This window comes from Palaemon carinicauda, chromosome 7 (genome assembly GCF_036898095.1).
Source record: "Palaemon carinicauda isolate YSFRI2023 chromosome 7, ASM3689809v2, whole genome shotgun sequence".
Classification (NCBI taxonomy): Eukaryota; Metazoa; Arthropoda; class Malacostraca; order Decapoda; family Palaemonidae; genus Palaemon; species Palaemon carinicauda.
Genome location: NC_090731.1, coordinates 160,977,032 through 161,000,339, shown reverse-complemented (window position 1 = coordinate 161,000,339; position 23,308 = coordinate 160,977,032). Strand labels below are relative to the sequence as shown.

The 23,308-nt window shown below is 43.5% G+C and overlaps 1 protein-coding gene across 6 annotated transcripts in view; it reads left to right on the top strand.

Annotated features, from left to right (window-relative positions):
- The window catches only part of l(2)k01209 (lethal (2) k01209), an 81,621-nt gene extending 64,053 nt beyond the window's left edge, over positions 1-17,568 (top strand). For all 6 annotated transcript variants that reach the window (XM_068377064.1, XM_068377060.1, XM_068377058.1 and 3 more), the window contains exons 11-12: positions 12,221-12,386; positions 14,441-17,568. In XM_068377064.1, the coding sequence (XP_068233165.1) occupies positions 12,221-12,386; positions 14,441-14,586 (312 nt within the window). In that variant the 3' untranslated portion in view covers positions 14,587-17,568. The remainder of the gene's footprint in view (positions 1-12,220; positions 12,387-14,440) is intronic.
- Positions 17,569-23,308: the final 5,740 nt, after the last annotated feature.

Genomic DNA, 23,308 nt, shown 5'->3' with positions numbered 1-23,308 from the left:
AAGACATTCTTAAGTCTTTTGAGACGTCTAAAGAACGTCGTCTTTCCACTCCAGGCTGGAATCTAGACGTAGTCTTAAGGTTCCTTATGTCATCTAGGTTCGAACCTCTCCAGTCAGCTTCCTTCAAGGACCTTACCCTCAAGACTCTTTTTCTCGTCTGCCTTGCAACAGCTAAGAGAGTCAGTGAGGTTCATGCCTTCACCAAGAACATTGGTTTCACAACCGAATCTGCAACATGTTCTTTTCAGCTTGGATTCCTAGCAAAGAACGAGCTTCCTTCACGTCCTTGGCCTAGATCGTTTGAAATACCTAGCCTCTCCAACATGGTAGGTAACGAACTAGAGAGAGTTCTTTGCCCTGTCAGAGCTCTCAAATATTATCTTAAGAGGTCTAAACCTATTCGAGGACAGTCAGAAGCTTTATGGTGTGCCATCAAGAAACCTTCGAGGCCCATGTCCAAGAATGGGCTTTCGTATTATATAAGGCTTCTGATCAGAGAAGCACATTCTCACTTAAAGGAGGAAGACCTTGCATTGCTGAAGGTAAGGACCCACGAAGTAAGAGCCGTAGCTACTTCGATGGCCTTTAATAAAAACCGTTCTCTGCAGAGCATAATGGATGCAACCTATTGGAGGAGCAAGTCAGTGTTTGCATCATTTTATCTGAAAGATGTCCAGTCTCTTTACGAGAACTGCTACACCCTGGGACCATTCGTAGCAGCGAGTGCAGTAGTAGGTGAGGGCTCAGCCACTACATTCCCTTAATCCCATAACCTTTTTTAACCTTTCTCTTGAATGCTTTTATTGTTGTTTTTATGGTTGTTACGGTAGGCTAAGAAGCCTTCCGCATCCTTTTGATTTGGCGGGTGGTCTATTCATTCTTGAGAAGCGCCTGGGTTAAAGGTTTGGTAGAGGTCCTTTAGTAGGGGTTGCAACCCCGTGTACTTTGGCACCTTTGGGTTGATTCAGCCTCCAAGAGGAACGCTGCGCTCAGTAAGGAAGACGAACTTTAAAAAAGAGGCAGAGTAACGGTTCTATTCGACTTCCTTACCAGGTACTTATTATTTCATTGTTATTTGAGATAACTGTTATATGAAATATGGGATACTTAGCTATCCTTTAATCTTGTACACTGGTTTTCACCCACCTCCCTGGGTGTGAATCAGCTACATGATTATCGGGTAAGTTTAATATTGAAAAATGTTATTTTTATTAGTAAAATAAATTTTTGAATATACTTACCCGATAATCATGATTTAATCGACCCTCCCTTCCTCCCCAGAGAGAACCAGTGGACCGAGGAATAATTGAGGAGGTGTCAACAAGAAGTACTTGAGTACCTGGCCACAGGTGGCGCTGGTAAGTACACCCCCTTCTAGTATTGTGATAGCTGGCGTATCCCTCCATAGAATTCTGTCGGGCAACGGAGTTGACAGCTACATGATTATCGGGTAAGTATATTCAAAAATTTATTTTACTAATAAAAATAACATTTTTTGGTGGGAAGAGAGGAACCAGCGATCAGTCTCCTCGCATTTATGAATGACACAATATTATTTAATGTTAGCGTAATCAGGACTTTGATCCTCGGTCTCCTTGCGATTGATCTCTTTATGATTGTTTTCTAGATGTCCCTGCAGATCAACATTGATATTCGCATGCGCTTATGCTTGCGGAAGCTGATATACCTTACATATATATTTATTTATAATAGAACAAGAGAGTATAACTGGCTGTTATTAGTAATGTAACAAAGTGCTTGTTTAAAATAGACCAGTTTTATAAATATGTTAGTATATTGGGTTGTTGATCATTTACCAAAGAGCAGTTAACATTTACCTCTGGTTATGTAAATACTTATATCAAGAGTCTGTATATAGATATTGTATTAACAGGATTACTGTAACTTCAGCTAAAGGAAATAAAGAAGGTTTAAGGACAACGGTATTATCTCTTCAGTATTCCACCAAGTACAATTGGGATATAACAAATGGTAGCAGAGCGTGGTTTCGATCCACGGACCTCTGGGTTATGGGCCCAGCACGCTTCCACTGTTTCTCCCAGTGCTTCCAGTCCACAGGCTGGAAAGTTCTCATACACTCGCTCTCCTGAGCACCTGGATCTACCGTTGCATATGCACGATTGGCGTTAAGACGCCACATCATCGAGTGACAGGTACTTACTCGATGTGCTTGCATGCCGTTCGGTACTGTGCCTTCCGCCCCATCTGATGCATGCGGTTAGCAGCAAGATTTATACGTTCAAATGTCTGGTATTAGAGTGATGCAAGCCATCGCTCTCTTCTCTCTTCATAGGTGGTTATATTATGTGGTACTTTGTTGGCCTTTGTTTGCACCAGAGCAGAAGTCAGTTCTACTTCTGAAGGGAAATTTTATTGTTGATTGTGGTTGCTCAACAGGTTGTCTAGCCCTCCTATCTACCTCATGGGACAAGAAGCATCATATCCAAGATAGCAGTTTTGATATAAATTTAAAAGGAGAGGCAGAATGACTGGCCTTCTAACTTTTGTTTGTTCCGTAACCGAAATACAAACCACGCTATTTACAAAGGGTTATTACTTTTAGCGTAGCTGAAATGGCGAGCCATTAGAATTTAACGAGGGTGTATTACCCCCGCGCTAGTTAGCGGGGGGGTAGGGGAGTGGTAGCTAGCTACCCCTCCTCCCCCTCACACACAGGTGAATACCCACTTTCACTTTTGGCTCGGACTGTGACAGACGTCTCTGTCTTGGTCCTCGCTTGGCAGCCATTGTCTGTTTTGTCTTTACTTAATCGCTTACTTTTCTTTTACTCAATATATTTGTAAACATGTTTTCATGTTTGTATATATATTTGAGTATAGAAATAAGTAAGTTTCCTTTTCAGATGTGTGTGTGTAGTGTACGATATCTACGTGGAGGCCTCGGCAGTTAGGCCACCACGGCCTAATTTTATGGGTTGCGATCGAGTTTGACTTCGGTCTTTCTCTCTCTCTCTCTCTTGAGGTCGTTCACCCTTTTACTATGTTTTACTACGCCCTTGTAGCTTCCTTCCCGTGTGGGTGGGGTTGCTACGCCGTACATTTTGTCTCAATTAGTTTATGAATCTAATTGTAGTTGTTAATTTTTCAGCTTGTAGAACGATTCCTTTCGGGGTTTTCGTTTTTTCATTAGTGTTCATTCATTTTTAAATTACATAATTACATAGTTACATAATTATAATTGTTATAATTCTGTTTTGGTTACAGCTCTCCTTCCGCGAGTGTAAGTGGTTGTGAGGGCACGTGCCTGTTGTGTAATTCTTGTTCCTTTTCCTCGGGATTCCTCTTCGGAGCCTTCCCGGGGGAATGAATGTGTACTAATATTATTTGTTTTATTTTTTTTTTACAGTTACCGATCTAGTTCGTTTCTGTAATATAGCAACGGTGTGAGCTGTCTGGTTGAGTCCTGGGGATTCGGCTGTTGCTGCCTCCCCCCTTGTATTGTCGTCAGGGGCGTGTCTCCTTCTACTGGTAGTACTCCCGTGTCGACGGACAGCTCTCCAGTTCATTTTAGAACAGTCAGGAGGCTTGCCTCCTTGGGCGGATAACTTTCCTTCCGAGGGAAGTTTTTTCCTGTCCAGGCTTGAGCTTTTCCTCTTTTGGGGGGTTCTTCTCTTGCCTTTTTTTCGTGCGACTATGCTCTTGGTGCTGAGCGGTCGCACCTGCAGTTTCGCTCAAGGGGCTGGGCAACTGCAGGAGCTCCTCTTCGGAGGATTGCCCCTTTTAGGTCACTGGCTGACCAGTCTCTTCCACGAAGTGTTTCTCTTTCGTTCGCGAGAGAGTACACTCATAGAGACTCCTCTTCGGAGGTTTCTTCTGTTGCTGTTGCTGTTGGCCTCCCTCGCCGTAAGGCCCTCCGTCCGCCTCGTCGTAAGGGCCTCTCATCTCCCTATAAGGGTGCTTGAGGCGCCTTTTTGAATCTCCGATTGCAGCCTACAACTTCTTTTTCTCGATCTTCCGTCTTGGTGCAGATGGACAGCAGTCTAATCTCGTCTTCCGACGGGCAACGGTATTCCCGACGGACAACGGTCTTCCCGACGGACAGCGGTCTTCCGACGGACATCAGTCTCCCGGCGGACAACGATCCCTTCGGGGCAAAGGGTTGCCCCCACGGGGGTTCTTCCCTTGCGTGTCAGGGTTTCCCTGTGCGCCCTTCTGTTCGTCAGCGCTCTCCTGTTCGTCAGCGCTTTCAAGATGATCTTCCCTGCGGTTCCTGTTACGTGCCCTGTGCGCCCACGTTCGCCCTCGCGATCTAGAACTTCGGTTCAGGTCGGGGTCAAGGACTCTTCTTCTTTGCGCAGGCTTCCACGCGTAGCCTTCTGCTCGTCAGCGATCATCAGCTCGTCAGCGATCATCAGCTCGTCAGCGATCATCAGCTCGCCAGCGATCGTCAGCTCGCCAGCGATCTCCGGATCGCCCACGTGTGTTACAGCTGGCACGCCAACGTTCTCCAACACTTCTGAAGGAACATGGTTCGCCAGCTACTAGCTCACCTGCGGATGCTGATCGCCATCGCGCGACCCTCAACTGCAGATGCTGATCGCCATCGCGCGACCCTCAACTGCGGATGCTGATCGCCATCGCGCGACCCTCAACTGCGGATGCTGATCGCCATCGCGCGACCCTCAACTGCGGATGCTGATCGCCATCGCGCGACCCTCAACTGCGGATGCTGATCGCCATCGCGCGACCCTCAACTGCGGATGCTGATCGCCATCGCGCGACCCTCAACTGCGGATGCTGATCGCCATCGCGCGACCCTCAACTGCGGATGCTGATCGCCATCGCGCGACCCTCAACTGCGGATGCTGATCGCCATCGCGCGACCCTCAACTGCGGATGCTGATCGCCATCGCACGACCCTCAACTGCGGATGCTGATCGCCATCGCGCGACCCTCAACTGCGGATGCTGATCACCATCGCACCCTTTCACGCGATCATTCACCTGCGCATGCTGCTCGCCATCGCACAACCCTGAACGATTGCCCGCTTACGCATGCTGCTCCTCATCGCACAACCCTGAACGATCGCCCTCTTGCGGATGCTGATCACCATCGCACCCTTTCACGCGATCATTCACCTGCGCATGCTGCTCGCCATCGCACAACCCTGAACGATTGCCCGCTTACGCATGCTGCTCCTCATCGCACAACCCTGAACGATCGCCCTCTTGCGGATGCTGATCACCATCGCACCCTTTCACGCGATCATTCACCTGCGCATGCTGCTCGCCATCGCACAACCCTGCACGATTGCCCGCTTACGCATGCTGCTCCTCATCGCACAACCCTGAACGCTCGCCCTCTTGCGGATGCTGATCACCATCGCACCCTATCACGCGATCATTCACCTACACATGCTGCTCGCCATCGCTTACCGCCAGCGATCTTCTTCACCTACGCGGCAGCACGATCCCTCGCCGTCACGCCCATTCGCCTGCGCGCCCGCGCGATCGCTCGCCTGCGCGCCCGCGCGATCGCTCGCCTGCGCGCCCGTGCGATCGCTCGCCCGCGCGATCGCTCGCCCGCGCGATCGCTCGCCCGCGCGATCGCTCGCCCGCGCGATCGCTCGCCCGCGCGATCGCTCGCCTGCGCGCCCGCGCGACCGCTCGCCTGCGCGCCCGCGCGACCGCTCGCCTGCGCGCCCGCGCGACCGCTCGCCTGCGCGCCCGCGCGACCGCTCGCCTGTGCGCCCGCGCGACCGTTCGCCCTCGCGCGACCATAGTTCGCGGCGAATTCCACAGCCGGTGGTAGCAGCAGGGACGCGTGCTCCTAGGCGGCACTCGGGATCACCTCCATCCAAGCACAGGTTGGTAGTGCAGGACGAAGACAGGTCAGTACAGCATTCTTCCCACCTTCTTTTCAGGCAGGAACCGTCGTGTCCTCTCCAAAGGATCGCCCGATCCCTTTCACCTTAGCGAGGATTTCGGACTCTGTGTCCTTGGAGCAGCAGACATGGTTTGATCCGCTGGCACGGGCGTTAATGAGGTTTATGAAACCAGCACTCACCGGCCAGGGTAACAAACCAGCGGCTGTCTCTCCTACGCTGAAAAGAAAGAGAGGAGTGGACTTCGTGGTGACTTCCCCCAGGGCGAAGTTGGTTCCCAAGAGGTCGGTCTCGAGGGTCCCCTCTCCTGCACGAGTACTCTCTCCTTCTCCCGCCCTGGAAGGATTTTTGGCGGGGGGGCTTTCCGTTGAAGATTTCTCCATCGGACAAGGGGTGACTGCTTACCTCTTCCTCTGGGAGCTTACCAGGTTCTTTCCCTCCTCGGTTACGGCCCGAGGTTTGGTTCAAGGAAGCTACAGGAAGATCAAGGGTACTTTCCTCCTCTCGAGCTCAGGCACCTTGGCCTTTCGTCGTTAAGTATCTACTTGCGGACAAGCTCGATGTTGTACCATCTGGACGCACTGACTGAAGGCTTCCTTCGGGTGTCTCATCTGTGGAGGTCAACGACCTCAGATACCCTTCCATCCTTGAGAAGAGTTTTGTCTTTGCCCAAGGACAGAGACTTAAACATCTGCTGTGCGGAGTAAATCGACTTCCGGTTTCACTCCTCCAAGGCGCTTTCTTCCAGACTCTGCAGGGCTCCAGCTCCCTTTTCTTTCAACCACGTCGGCCTAAGTTATCGGCTACGACAACTGGGACAAGGTGTCCAATTGTAGTTTCCTCCTGTCAGGAACAGTTGGCACGGGAGACTCCCCCGGGGGGGCATAGTCCTAAAAGGAGTTCACGAACTCTAGGATTGCAGGTTTTTTCGCTGGGAGGATGCTTAAGGTTACTCATCCGAATGACAGCTTCCCGATGCCCATTCCCGCACAATCTCTGTGAGTAGCCAAGGATATCGCGCCTGCCGTCTCTGTCAGCGAATTCAGTGTCTCTGAACCTCTATGCCATAGCATCAGCAGAGTTGCCCGGTTGGGCAGAATGATCCATACCTTAGGCGAAGGTCTTCCTTAGGATCATCGACGGCTTCACCCCCGGCCCCCTCAGTCGATCCTTTCTTGTAAGGAAGGATCTGAGAGGGGATGTCCATAGTCGACCTCTCAGCCCTGATCAAGTTTGTCGAACAAACTTCGGCCAGCGTAGACCAGCAGAATCGATCAGACTGGTAACGAGGCGACAGGACTCCTTTAACCCTGGATCGGAAGGACGGGTACTTTCAGTTTCCATTCCATCCATCTTCCAGGGTGCTCGTCGAATTCAGCCTAAACTGCAAGTACTCCTGCTTATGATGCAGTGTGGCTATCCCGCCGTGGCATAGCAGGTTTGTTTCCCCAGAGAACTCTCCCTGCCTTCCTCTTGGCCGCTCATGTGCAGACTTCCGCCTCCTCTGCTGTTTGGAGGGCTGGTCAACTCCGGTAGGCTCGGGTTTCGACCTTCTTCAGCGCCGGGAAAAGCTTCCGAATGCTGACCATGAGTGTGGGCTCATGGTATTTTGCTTGGAGCCTTCTCTTCCTCTGCCTCAACATCTGGAGTATCTGGCCATGATATTGAGTCAACCGCCTTACCACGTTGGAAACCCCGCTTCTCGTCCGTCCAGCGAGGTTAAGCAACGTCGGTACTTGGATGGGTGGCCACCTGGGGACGCCAGATTCTGTTACCACATCCTCCGAGCCTTCCTTTCGGTTCACCGTGGCAAGACTGAGGAGAGTCGCAGTACCTGTTCTCAGTCAAGCAGAGTTTTCAGCCCTACCTTGGAACGTTTCCTAGTTCTTCTTTCCTCATTGACCCGTTTATAGTCCGAACGGTCGCCTCAGGATAAGTTCCATGTGGGGCGATCCAAGTTCCGGTGGCTTCAGGCAATGTTTAACCGGACTCCCTGGCCCTATGGGACCAGCGGAACTATTAAACCTGCAATGGGTATTGACCTATGGAGCCTCTTGATGGTAGTGGATATTCTCGTCCTTTCCCCACATTCTTGATGCGGTTCTCGGACTCGTCAAAGGAAAGGGGGGGGGCATGTTCCGGTCCAGGCCTATGGTCAAGACCTGAAGGATACCTCTCCATCATTCAGGCAGGCTTAAGGGCCTTAGTCTGGCCCCTCTTCAGATCCTACCGCTCCTGCCAAGTCGCCCCGTTGCGTGTCGACTTCATGCTAACCAGCAGGGGACGCATTTTCACACCTTCACATCTTGCAGTAGAGATATCGGGATGATTGAGATTCTCTCAATTCCACCATCGGCTCTCTCATTCCAGGCAGGGGAATGTTTCTCTCAGACTATCCGAGCAGAGCCTCATAGAGAGAGTGTACCTAGGGGTCTTTGACCTTGGGTAACCAGCAAGTGCTGGTCTGGGGGACCTGATCGCGACAGCTTGGAACCTCAAGCTTCCGCTAGTTTTCCCCCCAGTCTCAGACCCCGAGACTCTGGCAAGATGCATTCCGGTGATGGTGGGACAACTTCGACGCCTGCGTCTTCCCTCCTTTTTGTCTGCGGACAATGGGTCTCAACAAATCCAGGTTGTCTGTCAACCTTTCAATGGGAGAGCTCCACTGGGACTATGTGCAGAACGGTTTCTGGACCCTCTGCTTCCCCTGACGGAACTCCCGGGAGAGCTTCTCCCACGGCGCAGACTACTCAAGCAACCACACTGCGACATCTCTCCCGAACCGGGGCGTCGCTTCGGCTTCATGCCTGGAGACACTACGCTTCCTCCTCTAGAAGAGACAACCCGCTACAGTCGCGGTACGGAGGTCGCGTCATCTGCGATAGTCATCCACAGGGGTCTCCCAGGCAAAGTGAAGAGTCTAAGGTGGTTGGTGCCGTGGGAGATATACCTCTTCCCGTGAGGCCTCTTCTCCAGCAATAACGGTCTTATTGCCTTTCGGCGGGAGGAAACTCCTTTCCGCTCTTGGCAATGAAGCCTGTCGCTCAGCCTTTCCCTGACCTTCAGGCTTAAAGGAATAACTTTTTCCTGCCCGCTGGATCTATCCTCGCTCATGCGAAGCTACGATCGTCCCTGCCCTAGTCGGAGGAAGACCTCCAACTTGGAGCATGGCTCGGACTTTTAGTCCTTTAAGAGATCTTCTCAAGACCCTTTTACGACAGGCCTCGGATTGTATTCCGCCCTGGGTCTTCTGCTCACTCTGGCCACGGCCAGTGTGTAAGCAATCTTCTTGGTCTCTTACTACTCCCCCCCTTTCTAAGGAAGAGGGGAAGGCAACATTCAGGCTCGCTCCTGAGTTGTTGGCTAGACTCAGAATCTGAGGGTCCCGACCCTTCGGTCCGATTCATTCAAGATTTTGAGTCTCCATTCTGTGTCTGATGTCCCAAGACCTTCTCTTTCTGGCCAGTACAGGAATCGAGAGGTTAGCGCTGGGAACAGCTGCAGTTTGGCCTCAGTTGCAGCCGATTTGGGAACACAAGGAGGACATGGGGGGAGAGTCACCAGTATACCTCTTCAGCCCGGACTCAAGGACATTCATCTCGACCTGTCTTCAGACCCTCCCCCGTCACGTCGCCCTACAGCACGATGTTGGATACATCGCAACGTCCCTCGCCTTCGAGTAATACTACTCTGTGACGCAGGTGCTACAAGCTGGAGTCTGGAAGCGTCTGATGACCTTCGCAGCCCGCTTCCTGCAGGGCGTGACCCACAGGAGTCTCGATACGTTTTCTATCGCTCTGTGGTGGCTACACAACAGCTGGTCTAACCTCAGGCTCCTTTTTGGACAGGTAGCAGAAGGTTGAGGGCATTGTTATCAGGTTTTAGTCTGCATGAACGAAAGAAGTATGTCTGGCCCTTACTTCTTTCTTCATCATCCCCTCTACGGGGAAGCAGCATCCTGGTCTCTGCATAGCTGACCTCGAACCTCTGCAGGTAAACCATGCTTCCTTGTGTTCCGAGTATTGAGTCAATACTGTCGCGTCCCCCATACCCTGACGAGGTGGTATTGGGAACGTCTTAACCCAGAGTTCCTTCTGGAACTCCAGGTCAACTGCCTAAGACGGGTCACACTTCTTCCTTCACACACAAGCTTACGTAGGCCACATGGTTCCTTGCGGTGCAAGGAACTTGTGAGGTGCAGGGACTCCTTTTCTCGAGTGCGACTCACTCGGATTCTGAGTCCCCGGGTAAAGCCAAAGCCAGTATGGCTGGGGACTTTCCACCCTTCCTAAGGGATAAGTCACCCTTTGTAAATAGCGTGGTTTGTATTTCGGTTACGGAACAAATGACAAATTCGAAGATAATTTGTATTTTTCCTAACCATACAAACCTTAGCTATTTACACATATTTGCCCGCCAGCCCTGTCCCCCAAGACAAGTCCTACCTCTAAGTGAAAGTGAGTATTCACCTGTGTGTGAGGGGGAGGAGGGGTAGCTAGCTACCACTCCCCTACCCCCCCGCTAACTAGCGCGGGGGTAATACACCCTCGTTAAATTCTAATGGCTCGCCATTTCAGCTACGCTAAAAGTAATAACCCTTTGTAAATAGCTAAGGTTTGTATGGTTAGGAAAAATACAAATTATCTTCGAATTTGTCATTTTTTCTCGCCATTGGGGTGCAGCAGTTGTGATGTTATGAGTGGGATAAGATGCAGATAAGCTTCATAACTGAGCAACTCTTTACAGACAAGATCTGTTCAGAAGTACTGTATCTCCACCATCCTGCGTATACTTTCGGACACGTATCCTACGTAAGTATATAGGTTCTCCACTGACTGTCTGTCAGTCTCCCTGGTAGGGGCATGACCTAGCAACTGCAACATCACTACACTGACTTTTAGGAAATTGACAGGAATCATCACTTCTACTTGTATACAAGACCAAGTGCTCTAATATTTCTAAGGAAAGTTAAACTAGACAGATTTTGGTTCATAGGAACTTCTCTCTCCTAAGGATGGGTCTCATATTAAAGGAAAATTGTTTGTATGTGTAGGAAATTACAAATTTTAAAAGTTAATTGTATTTTTCCTGATTACAAACCTGTCTCCTTTAAGATACGTGGAAGCACCTGAACCACCAGCAAGTCCTAGGCCTAAGGACAAAACTGAGAGAGCGGAGCTCCTGCCACCTGTCGGTAGTTAACTCCCTCGTCAAAATCTCAATGGCTGTTCCAGGTTGCTAAAGTAATGCTCCTATTAAATAAAGGACTCGGGTGTATGTAATTAGAAAAAATACACAATTTAAATTTTCAAAGTTTTCAAAGTTTATGCATTTAAAGTGTAATTTTATACTGTTTGTATTTTCTTTACATATTTAACTGTAGTACTGATGTACATACACATATACCATGTACATTGAGTATGTGCCTTTAACAGTTTATCAAACTGTTAACATGCTATTTTCCCTCTAGGGGCCCCTGGGCTTATAGAATCCTGCTTTTCCAACTAGGGTTATAGCTTGGCAAGTAATAATAATAATAGTAATAATAATAATAATAATGCTCTAATATGGAGCTTCAATGCATAAATTGAATATTCAAGTGTTTCTTAAATAAGGTTACCTATCAGGTTTGCAAGTTAGCTTCAGAAGCATCTTCTAATGACTGTTAGACTTTAAAATATCTCATAATTTAGCTTCAATGCTTTATAGGGTAGTATGAATTACCAGTATTCTTCAGCCAAAACCATATCAGTGTTAGGAACTACTAGGTAAATGGTTAAACCTTAGCTAATACCAAATTAATGGGTTAAACTAGTAAATAAGATTGATATATCCAATCTAATACCTCAGGTTAGTACTTCAAAATTTTAGGGAAATGATAGATTAAGTAAGTACTTAAAATTTTTTGGGAAATGATAGATTAATGAATACCCTTTGGCTAAAATGTTTGACTAAATTGTGGACAAACTGTTTATTGTTCATAAGTTTCGAGTAAACTAGTTTTAACATCATTTTAAATTGTATAATATTGTGAGGTTTTATTTTTTCATTCTATTCATTCTTGTTACTTTTACCTTTTCTTAGTCAATTCAATGCAGTGTTAAAATATGATTACTGTATTTATGAAAATATGGTGCTTTTGAATTTATATAACTGTTACTTAATGTCAAGTATTTATTCTATCATATACAGTAGACTCTGTGTGTCAATGAATGCATTATTATTAATAACATACATTCACAGTTGAAAGTGACATTAATATTACCTTATCAGAGCTGTAAGTCTCCCTTTTCTAGACTTGATAGAAAGTATACATCATAAACATGCTGTTTTAACAAGCTAAACTTTATTTCAGCTTTATTACTTGAGGCTTCCAAAAGACATTAAGGATTACCACATATTTTTGATGGATGCAACTGTTGCCACAGGAGCAGCAGCCATCATGGCAATTCGTGTTTTGTTAGATCATGAAGTACCTGAAGACCATATCTCCTTATGTTCTCTGCTCATGACTGAACAAGGTAAGTTAATTCTGTATAATGTAAACTACTTTTTTTATTAAAAAATGAAAGAAATAGACTATGAAAAAAAAATTGTCATATTAAAGACTTTCGTTTTAGGAAGCAAGAGGAGCAGGTTTATAGCTTGGCCGATGATGCATCCTCCTGCTGCGATATTTATGTATATTATTCAGAAATACAGTCATGGCTAGATTTCTAATTTTTTTTTATTTATGGTTAGTGGTCACTGCCTTTTGTTAGGAGCATTCATTGTATTGTCTCCAAAGTTTGTTTAAACTTGATTGTATGAGTACAATATTGCAAAATTAATAAGCTTTTATCAGCAGAAGTTGATTGTCATTTGGAATGAATTCCATTTAAAGGACTTACATGCTGTTCACTCACTCTTTGTCCTGAATGTAATAACTTATCAATCAAAGGAGCTTAAAGCTGATAATTTGCAGTTGGCTGAAACTGGAGGTAAGGTTAGGAAAGTTAGAAGAGAGAAAGAAGTCTTAGGTTAGGGTCAGGTTATGTTTCCTGGGATTCCTCTTGCCACCTAATGACCATCCCAAACACCCTTCAGGCTACCTCTCACTCACTTAGGCAAGATTTTATTGTAGGTAGGTGTTCAGAGTGTAAAATCTATAAGTCTTTTATTATATGAAAGGGGAACTTAGATCAGAGATTACTTAAAGTTTGTTAGATGCATGAGACTTTTCATAAGAAAAATACAATTTTAATAATAGTATTTGTTATTTCTATACTCAAAGTACTATCAAGTGACCTGGGAAAGCAGAGATGAATCAAAGAAAGATTTCAAGATATACTGATATACAGATTCTTTGATATACCCTTCCAGATAATCTCAAATGTACACAAATTCTTTCCACACGTGCTACTCGGTCGTGTTTCTTATCCATTTTCTTCTGACTCTTGACCGAGGATCATATTGCTTCTCTCTCATAGCTGTTTAAATGTCGGCTTCTGTTTCTTTGTCATTTTCCTCTTGTTTATACGGCATTTTAAACAAAGGAAGACATGATGAGAAAAAAAAAAACAATTTTAATATTTATTTCTTTACTTGCCTACTGTTCATATTGCCTTTCTGGAAGTGGTTTCTATTGACAGAATTTCTAGTTTTCTTTCCTTCCAATAGACTTAGGTCTCTTGTAAAATAATGATACTAGCAGTTAATGGTACTAAACCAATGGCTTAGCTTAGCCATACTGCCTTTGTCTGCAGTCTTTGCATTCTTGTCAATTTAAAATGACGGGCCCCCGTACTCCAGATTGTAGTAATGACGTCATCCTAAGCAGATATTTTCAGCATTGCAAGTGCTGTGTTCCAGTTCAGGCAGGTCTCTTTTATACACACTGAGTCTGTGTTTTGCACATTAAACACTGGCCCTAGAGTAGGGGAGGCAATATATCTTTGGTATTTATGTTGTATTGGATTCCATGTTTTAGCTTTTCACAGGAAAGTCCTGGAAGCCACACAGCTCAATAACCCCCAAAAATATATGATTGGAAATCTTTTTGTTCTGTTAAAAATATAAGGTAAAAAAATAAAATCAGAACTAGAGGGAAAAATAAAAAGATTGACTTTTTTTCTGTCTGTTATCACTCAACAATTTGCTACCAGTTTTTCTCCCCCAGTTTCACGGCCTAACTTTCCATTATTGCAGTCTATTATGGTTTTTGTTCTGTGATTTTTATTTTGTGTAATAAATCAACTTGTAGAATTTGGTGTAACTGATGAATGCAGATACTGAAATTTTCTTTCTGAACTCACTAACGTTGATAATTCAGCCAACCACTCTCAGTGGAACTGATAGTACTCATGGAACTATATGCTTTACAGGTACTATTTCATATATTTTATAAATTATAATAAAAAAAATTTAGTCAGAGGTGCATTTGAAAATACATACAAGGTAGTGTAAAATCATAATTTTATGGAACCTAATTCTTGTACAGTAGATATTGAGATATGACAGTATTTCTTACACCACATTTGTTTAGTTTAAATATTCCTGGAGTATTTTGGGGTAAAAATTTTCTTTCTCTCCCCAGGTGTTCACAATATAGCATATGCATTTCCTAAAGTCAGGATTGTAACAACAGCAGTTGATCCATGTGTCAACGAGAAATTCTACATTGTTCCTGGCATAGGAAATTTTGGCGATCGATACTTTGGAACCGAGCCGTCCGACCAGTGATACATCTTTGCCTCTGGAGCTTATTGTCAGAAGTTTCCATCTAGGGATTAACTCATTTTCAGCAAAGTTTTTTATACAATCATCATAGTTAATTGCAAATAACTTCTGCATCCAGTAGTTGTGTTTTTTGCAAATAGCTTTGATGTACAGACATCTTGTGGATGCATATGTAAGATATCTCTGTGGTTTCCCAATAACTGAAATAGAAAGAAAATAGAAACTACTGCCGCTCATATTTCTATTTAATATACAAGAATAGAGAGCTTATGTATTTAGCACAAGCTCAGTTTTTTTCACCTGATCTTTGCAGTTACACAAAGGTATACTATTTTCTTTTTAACAATTGTATTGTACTTCAGATGAAACACGTGGTAAGAGCAAAGAAAACTAGTACGGTACTTGTAGAGTGAAAGTTATGTAGCTTTAAAGGAAAAGTGGTATTGAATCAGACTGTTATACCCTAGTGGTACCAGCAATATAGGCATATAAACATTCATTATTTGTATTGTTTAAGAGAAAGATTTTGAAACCGTTTACCCATAAACCTGGATATTTTATTAAGTACTTAAATTTCATTTCGGTGTCTGCTACATATGTGTAATTTATTTTACCTGGTATTGTGTGATTCCATGGTTTTTTGTACAGAAATAGACCCAAAACATCTTGTTTTGAAAGTTTTATTACAAATTGTTGTTGCTACACATGCTTAGTACTGTATGGTGAATTGACATTGGCTTTCAAATCTTCCTCTCCTTCTTAAGTGCTCTTAGGGAAATAGTGAAATGAAGTTATATATAAAGTAGTTGCAGAGGAGTTTTAAGGTTAGGTTTAGGGCCTTTGTCTTCTAGTGATGGCCTTTTGTTTTGGGATTTATTTATTTAGTTATGTGCATGGTATATTGATATCTTGGAGCTGCTCTCAACCTTAATGCAACACATATTAGTGCCAAATATTAGACCTCATGGATAGGAGCTTACTGTCCTTCCAGTTTCATTTTAATAAATTAAATTGCGGTTGGATAGATTAGATATTAATTGAGAATTAAAGTTTTTTAGTTAATGTATGTAAAAAAAAACTAGAAAACTCAGGAGTGGTGGAGTAATTTGCTTAGCTGTAAGACTTCAATTTCAATGCTATTTGGTAAAGCTGAAGTTTTAGTACTTAATTTGTTTTTAGTATCAGACAGAATACTTAAAATTTATCTTAAAAAAAAAATAGAATTTCTTAAATGGAATTAATTTCAAGGCTATAAAAAGCAATGCTAATTTTTATGTGGGATAAGAAATATTGATAAAATATTAAAATTTTACAATAAGAAAATTAGATCTTTGGAATAATTTATAAGTGTACTGGTATTCATTGCACTAGCCAGCATTTCATTGTGAGTTAGATAACAAGACAACTTTGTTGCTTAGTGTTAGAGCTGAAAACTTCATCCTGTACAAACAGCAGCCTTTAGATGGATCTATGGAATACCTGTATGCCATCTATTTATTAAGGAAGACTGTTTGAAGCAATTTGTTATCTATAGACATTCTGTAAATGGTTAGTAGTATGAATGATTCAAACAAAACCTATGTATATTTATTTCACTAGTATTTATAGAATAATTACCCTCTGATTATGGAAATACTGTTATAACTTTTTCACCTTTCCACACTAACTTAAGGTAATATTGTTGCAGAGATTAGAAAGTTTTATAAGAAGGGGTTTAGTTCACTTTTCCCTTCTCTAAATGCAAATGGTTATGGAGAATGTTTGCCTCTTACTGTTCTATCTTCAAGCTTCCAAACTCCTCATTTATTTTTCATATGTTTTTTTGTTTTAGAATTGATTACAACAATAATAAATCCTTGCTTGTGCTGACTCTCCAGTAGTATTTTCTGTGAAGGCTTAAACTTCATGGGTAGAGAAATTATGTATTCGTGATATGAAAAACCAAGTAAAACACCTTAGTTGCATAATGAGAAACATGATTAAGACTAGGCATTTTCTTATTAAATTTTCTGAGAATATTTTTTTTTTCAGGATTTTTGCCATAATAAACATTGATTGATTAGTTTTATATTTTTTTTGTAAAACTTTTATGATTAGAAAATTAATTAAATGTGTTGTGGCAGAGTTTACTTAGCTGATTAGATCATTATTTAAATATTTTACAAAATGTATTTAGTTAATTCTGGTACAGATGTACAAGAAAATTTTTTAATTATTTTCCCATCTCAAAGAAAAATTGGTATCATTGACAACATAATTAATGTTGATATGAAATATTTTCCTTTCTTAAATAGTGGAAAACATTAAATTTCCAAAAGAGTAAACCCCAAAAGATTCTATAATCTGTCAGATAGGGCTTTATTTTCTTGTTGTAATACTCAGCTCTCAGAAAATTATGCCTGCCAAACAGTAACCCAGTGAAACAAAAACTGGCTTTTGGAAGTGAAAAAGTTAGTGTAATTTCTTATTTATTTCATATTGTAATTCATGACTTGTTAATACTTCTACTGAATGGATGTAACGTGAGGTTAAATGACAAAACTCCAGTGACCTTTTCCCTTTAAAAAAAAAAAGAAAAACTAGTTAGTTATGGAAACCAAAGTACTGTACAGCATTTTATACTAAAAAATGTAATGAACATTTTTACTAGATAGATAAAGCACAACAGTCTTGACCTTTACCCATTTTATAAGACAGGGCATAAAGGAATTGTTTTGCAACTCAAGACTTGCAAGTTACAAATATTAAAAGCTGTACTCTCAGTTATTGACTTCACTTCTTAATACTAAAGGGTTATGAATAAAAAGGGGGAAAATCAGGATAATTAGATATTTGCCAGACATGAAAATAGTACATCCTTATTGATCATCATGCACATACAGTACAGTACGTGTATTATTATGTCAAGCGTTTCCAGTACAATTCCTAAGTAAAATTTAATTTTGAAATTTTCTATGATCTTTAGTTGTAAAGCCTCGTTAATTACTTGATGTGAATGATTTCCCTTGCTGTATTCCTTAAAATATTAGCTAGAAACCATTGTTTGTTCTGATACAAATACAAACCCTTGTTTATTACTAGTAGATTCAGTGTGAGCTGGTGTTCACAGCCATAAAAAACTGAATGAGGTGGTAGCCAACCTCCTGGCGGCAAGTGGTGGGGTAGCGGGAAAGGCTCCCGCTCAGCCACTTGATTTGGCTGCAGGAGAGAGCAGAAGCACTTTGTCTCCTTTCCTTGTGTTTAACCGGCTGTAACTAAGTGTGTTCTCTTTCTCCTTGCAGGTGTGAGTGTCGAATACTGAGGAAGCAGCATGCGGGTCTGCCCTGCTATGGATAGCCGCTCTTGTGGCATGTTCTGTTACCCTTTGGAGATGGGGGTCCTTGCCAGCTTTGCCCTTTGTGTAGAGGACACTCCTACACAGAGGCATCTCCTTGTGGTGAGTGACCATCCTTCCATCCTTGCGAGGACCCACCATGCATGTTTCTTGTTATCAGACACACGTGGAGATTAGGACTGTCGAATCCTGCCTCTCGGATCCAGAACCTTTATGGAAAAAACTAGGAAGGTTCCAAGTAGGCATAGGCAGTTCAAGCCTCCTCTTGGAGACACTCCACATCATCGAAATAATAGGGATTATGTAGTCTAATAAGCACTCTCCTGACGACTTGCCCTCTCCTATCCCTCCCCGTACACTTCCCTCCACCTCCCGGAAGTGTCCTTGGGCTGCATAGCCTTCTCATCCACCACAGGGCACACCACCACCTCCAGGCTTTCCCTCTAAGAAACAAAACATCCTTAATCCCTTCAAAGGGAAGTTTTGGGGTTGGAAGGATACTGCTTCTCTGCCTCTTCTGTATCTATTAATGGTGACTATGACCCACCCCTGGGCCAGCTGGGTATGAGCTGGGGGGGGGGGATTCTACATGATGACAAATTGCACTGCTTGGACGGTGGCTAACTGAAACCCGCCAGCCCTAAGCCTCCCTTCACCAAGCTGGGGGAGTCTGATTCCGTCTTCCTTCAGGTTTTGGCCTATATTTGCATGGTCAATGTTCCTGCAGAACCTACCTACACGCCAGAGGGTCGGGATATATCCCTAGACTTACTTGGTAGCACCTCCAGACCTAAGCAGTCTAGACTAAAGCTTCCTTGGTCCAAACTGCCAGAAGGTTTCTAAGGAAAGTAGACTCGCAGATTTCTGCAAGGAAGGACTCCCTCAGGGCTAGTGGCTCCTTGAGAATATTTCCTCCTCCATTTATGAGGCAAAGAAGTATTATGATATTCTAAATGATATCCCTACTGCCCTGCCGGTAGACCCGGCAGGGTCTGCCATGGCCCAGGGGGTGTCCCCGCACAAGTTGGCATCGCAGCCAGTCCCCTTTCCTTCGGGCGACTCTACTGATAAGAGAGGCTAGTAACTGTGACCCTTCAGGACCTCTCCTAGGTGAACCACTGGTCTGGTACAGTTGGCTACTTGACTGACTACGAAGATCTGTCTAATCTGGATAGGAAGATCTTCAAAAACATTATGTCTGGAGCCAGGCCACTTGAGTTTCTAGCTTACAATGCTGCCAACCAGTGGGCCAACTGGGTCCTAGAGACTAGACTCAACAGTCGCCTCCGCATGTGGCCGCTCCAGTGGCAACTGAAGACCACCTGGTTTCAAAGCAGGAATCCCCCAGGGAAACCTGTTTCAATGGAATCTGAGCATATGAAAGACTTGGAGTTGATTGATGGATGCAAGATTACAACTTTCTTCAAGGTGCCCCCCCTCCGGATATGATGCTCTTCAGACTCGTCAAAGGAAGGATGAGGCGCTCACCTACTTCATCACATGGCCTCTGAGCTATGGTCTAATTCCAATTGGCAATGACATAAACCTCTAGGAGTTGAAGGCAGCCTTCCAACATCTTACAGGTCACTCACTAGTGATGATGAGCAACAATGCTACTGCAATGGTTTACTTGAACAAACTAAGAGGTACCTTCTTGCAACAGCTCTGCCATCTAGCTGTCGAGATTCTGAGACAAACATAGGACAAACAGATCTCACTTTCAGGCTGGTTCATCCAGAGCAAAAAAAAATCCTGGCAGACAATCTGAGTCAGAAGATGCAGATAGCGGATCAAAATGATCTTTGGATCCTCGGATATTGACCAAAGTTATGACTTTGTGGGGTTCACCTCTAATAGACCTGTTTAGGTCATCTCTGAGCCACAAGCTCCTGATATGCTGCTCACCGGTACCGAATCCATGGGTAGTGTTTTAGGACACTTTCCAACATCCTTGTGACAACATAAAGACATATGTCTTCCCCCATTTTGTCTGATCCGAGCAGCATGCAAAGTGGTACCCGGACCTTGTGCTGCTACTGATGGAAGTTCTGAGGGAGTTGCCTTCCTTGCATGATTTCTTCAACCACACAAAAAGATATACCACAAAGCAGTTGCTTCCCTACGACTTCACGCCTGGAGGTTATCCAGCTTCTCGCTCAGAGAGGCTATTCCCGACCAGTGGCAAAAAGGATGTCCAAATACCTCAGGAAGTAATTCATCATCGTCTATCAGGCGAAGGAGGCCATCTTATGTGGTTGGTTTTGTAGAAGTGGTGTCTCTCCTTTTGGAGCCACTATTCCCTCCCCCCTTGCTGGGAGGTTGACTGCCACCTCGCTCAAGTTTTTATGGCTGGTTCTACTAGTAAAGAACTTCAGGTTTGTATAGTTGGAAAAAATACAAATTACTTTCAAATTTGTCAAATTTTTTTCTGATCAGTTTTTTAAAGGTATTTCTTTGAACAGTTGTCAGATTTCTTATTTCTATATGAGTGATCCTCAGTTTCCAACAGCAAAGTAAATTAAGAACTTTATCAATTTTTTTAATATCTTGAAATATTGCCCTTACTAGTTTATATTTACATGAATGTTGATAATCCAATAAAACCTCAATACTGTGCATATTTAATCATCACTGCCACTAGCACCACTGCTCTGATAGTGGAGCTGATTTAGAAGAATTTTTTATTCATCTACTGTAGTAGTACTCTGAGAATTTGATCGTTCTCTGAAGTAGCATATAATAAAGGCTGCCTTATGAGTTATTACACTTCCTTTATTCTATTCTGAAGCACAAATAAGGTACGACTAGCAACAAAGTTTTCCTTTAAGACATTCTCTTTCCATATCAGCTTACATCAGCCCACACGTTTCCTCGTGGAAAGTTATCTGTAATCTTGTGTTATAAATTTTGGTCAAGGAAAAATTTAGCAATTTCCTCATTGCTGTGGTTGTGTTGGCAACTTAGAATTGTTTATTGTAATTATGGTCAAAATCATGTAATTACATTGGGGGTATTCTTCATTTTGAAAGTTTTTAGGATATAAACATAGTCACATCTTTAGAAAAGGAATTTTTTGCCTATGTTAAAAGCCGGTCAACATTGTAGATAGCATTTTGCTAGATAATATTCACTTCTTTTGTACTTAATATCTTATTAACTTTTGTTTGTAGTACAGTACTTCATAGCAGGTTATAGTACAACCATATATCAGTAGGCAACCCCTCATAAGATTTTTGTTTTAGTGTAATTTGTTACGTGAATTTTTTTATCTATGTAACTTGTATGGTTATAAAATGTTACTGCAATATACTTTAACAAATTTCACGATTCTTAATTCTCCTGATGAAAGGATTTTGACAAAGGAAAAACCTATTTTTGGGAAGGTACTGTTTTGTCTCCAAAGACTTTGCTGTAAAAGGCTAGAAGAGGGGCAGTGTATCAATATGTAAAGCACGGACTCAATGTTTATGAGACTTTCCAGTTCAGCCACAATTGAACTTAACCCAGCATCTGCAATGCTTTACCTGTCTGCTATAGGTGACACGTCAAAAGTGACGTCATCACCAAGAACCCTCGCAACAGCTGGAGACAACTTTTATCCGCAATTCGACTTGTTGCCAGTTGCCATCTTTCATTTCCAAGAGAAAATAAATTGTCTGGCTCCAATGCACAGGGCTAGGGAGACACAGTACCTCCCCAAAAATAGGTTTTTCCTTTGTCAAAACACTTTTTTGGGGTTAATGTGCTGTGGTGTCTCCAAGGACTAGTGCTACCTCCATACAACAACTTAAACATTTCTATAGACGAGAAGAAAAACAAGTTGACTCGGGATAACACTGCTAAAGGACCTGATTAAATTGGTCCTTCTCTGGTTTCCCCCTGTAGGGAGCAAGGGCCTATGAAACTTTTTTTTTTTTTTTTAAGTGTTGAATGTGAAAACTGGATTATTTACTTCAGTTGTAATATTACTAGAATAAATTGTACGAAAAGAGAGCATGAGATATGCTAGCGGGGCCTGTTGGGGATGTTGAGGGGCCCAAATAAGCTTGAGGCCTAGGGGTTCTGTCACGAATGAGCGAAGTACCACACAGGAATGTTATACAGGTTGGATTTGTTTTGGGTATTGTTTAATAACCACCCTATGCCTAGACCAACCTGTAAAACTCTGGATGTTCTGAAATTGCATAATAGCAAAGAATGATAGCGAAGCAGCAATTTTTCTCACTTTGTGGGTTTTAGAGATGGAAACATGATACTTTAGGGTTGGTGACAAGGTCACCATTTTAAATAAGGGAGGTCACTAGAATACAGATCGTCGTCGTCGTCGGCGCCCACTCGTGTCCGAGTATTGGGTTCTGTCGTTAGCCATCAGCCTCCTATCAGAAGAAGGGTGGAGGAAACGACAGAATGCCAGTAGCTGGGTATATTGTTTTGCGTGGTCGTGACTTTGCAACGGCCACGCACACACACTTGGACCACATCGTTTTCACCACAGCTCAAGACATATGAGACAGGCGTCTTCTCCGATGTTGGTTGCATCGGGCTGCCGGGTTCTTATTATGTCAAGGCCCGCCTTGTTGCCTGCCCGACAGGCATTGCCCTTTTCCGCCGGCGCTGGGAAGCTCTGCCGTTGGGGTCTTATTTGGTTTGATTTTGGAGTTTTCCTTCTCCTAGCCTTTGCCTATCTTAAATAAAGGAGAAGGCCTATAGGGGTCCAGTCTTGGTATGGTCTCTCAGAACTGACCTTAGCGGTATGGTTGAGCCTGCCAGGGTGGATAAACTACCCCACCGCCATTGCCCAGCCCATCATTCAGAATATTTGAAACAAACTACCTTTTTGAGGGTATAGATCTCTGTAGGTAGACACTGGATAGAGGTTACTATCTCCCAACTCTGGCCATAAATAAAGCAGATATAATCCCTAAAAGGTTTTTCAGTTTTGGATAAAAATGAAGTAATTTCCTCTGAATATGTGCCAAGGCATGTTGTTTTTAGTCTATGCAATGCAGAAGACTGATAAACCTTATGAAACATTTCCGAGCAAGTCCAAATCCATCTCGAAAGGATACCAAGAGGTTCTTTCAATGCCAAATTGTATGACAGGATCATTAACAGGTGAAGTTTCATTTCCTCAAAGAGGTTGACAAAAATGAAAGCCAAGAAGACCAGGGTTATCTGACAAGATGACCTATTCCTCAGAGAGGCTATACTGTACATGTTTCCACTAATTGGTATTGTATTGTGGATGAGAGCAAACCTACCTATTAAGGGGAAAGGTTTGCTAGCCCCTTCCCCCACTCTTGACCCTTCGGGGAAAGGGGGGAACAGTCCCTTCTACAGCTAAACGTATATTTACGCATTTTGTATGTAAAAATACTAGGTAAATGGTGA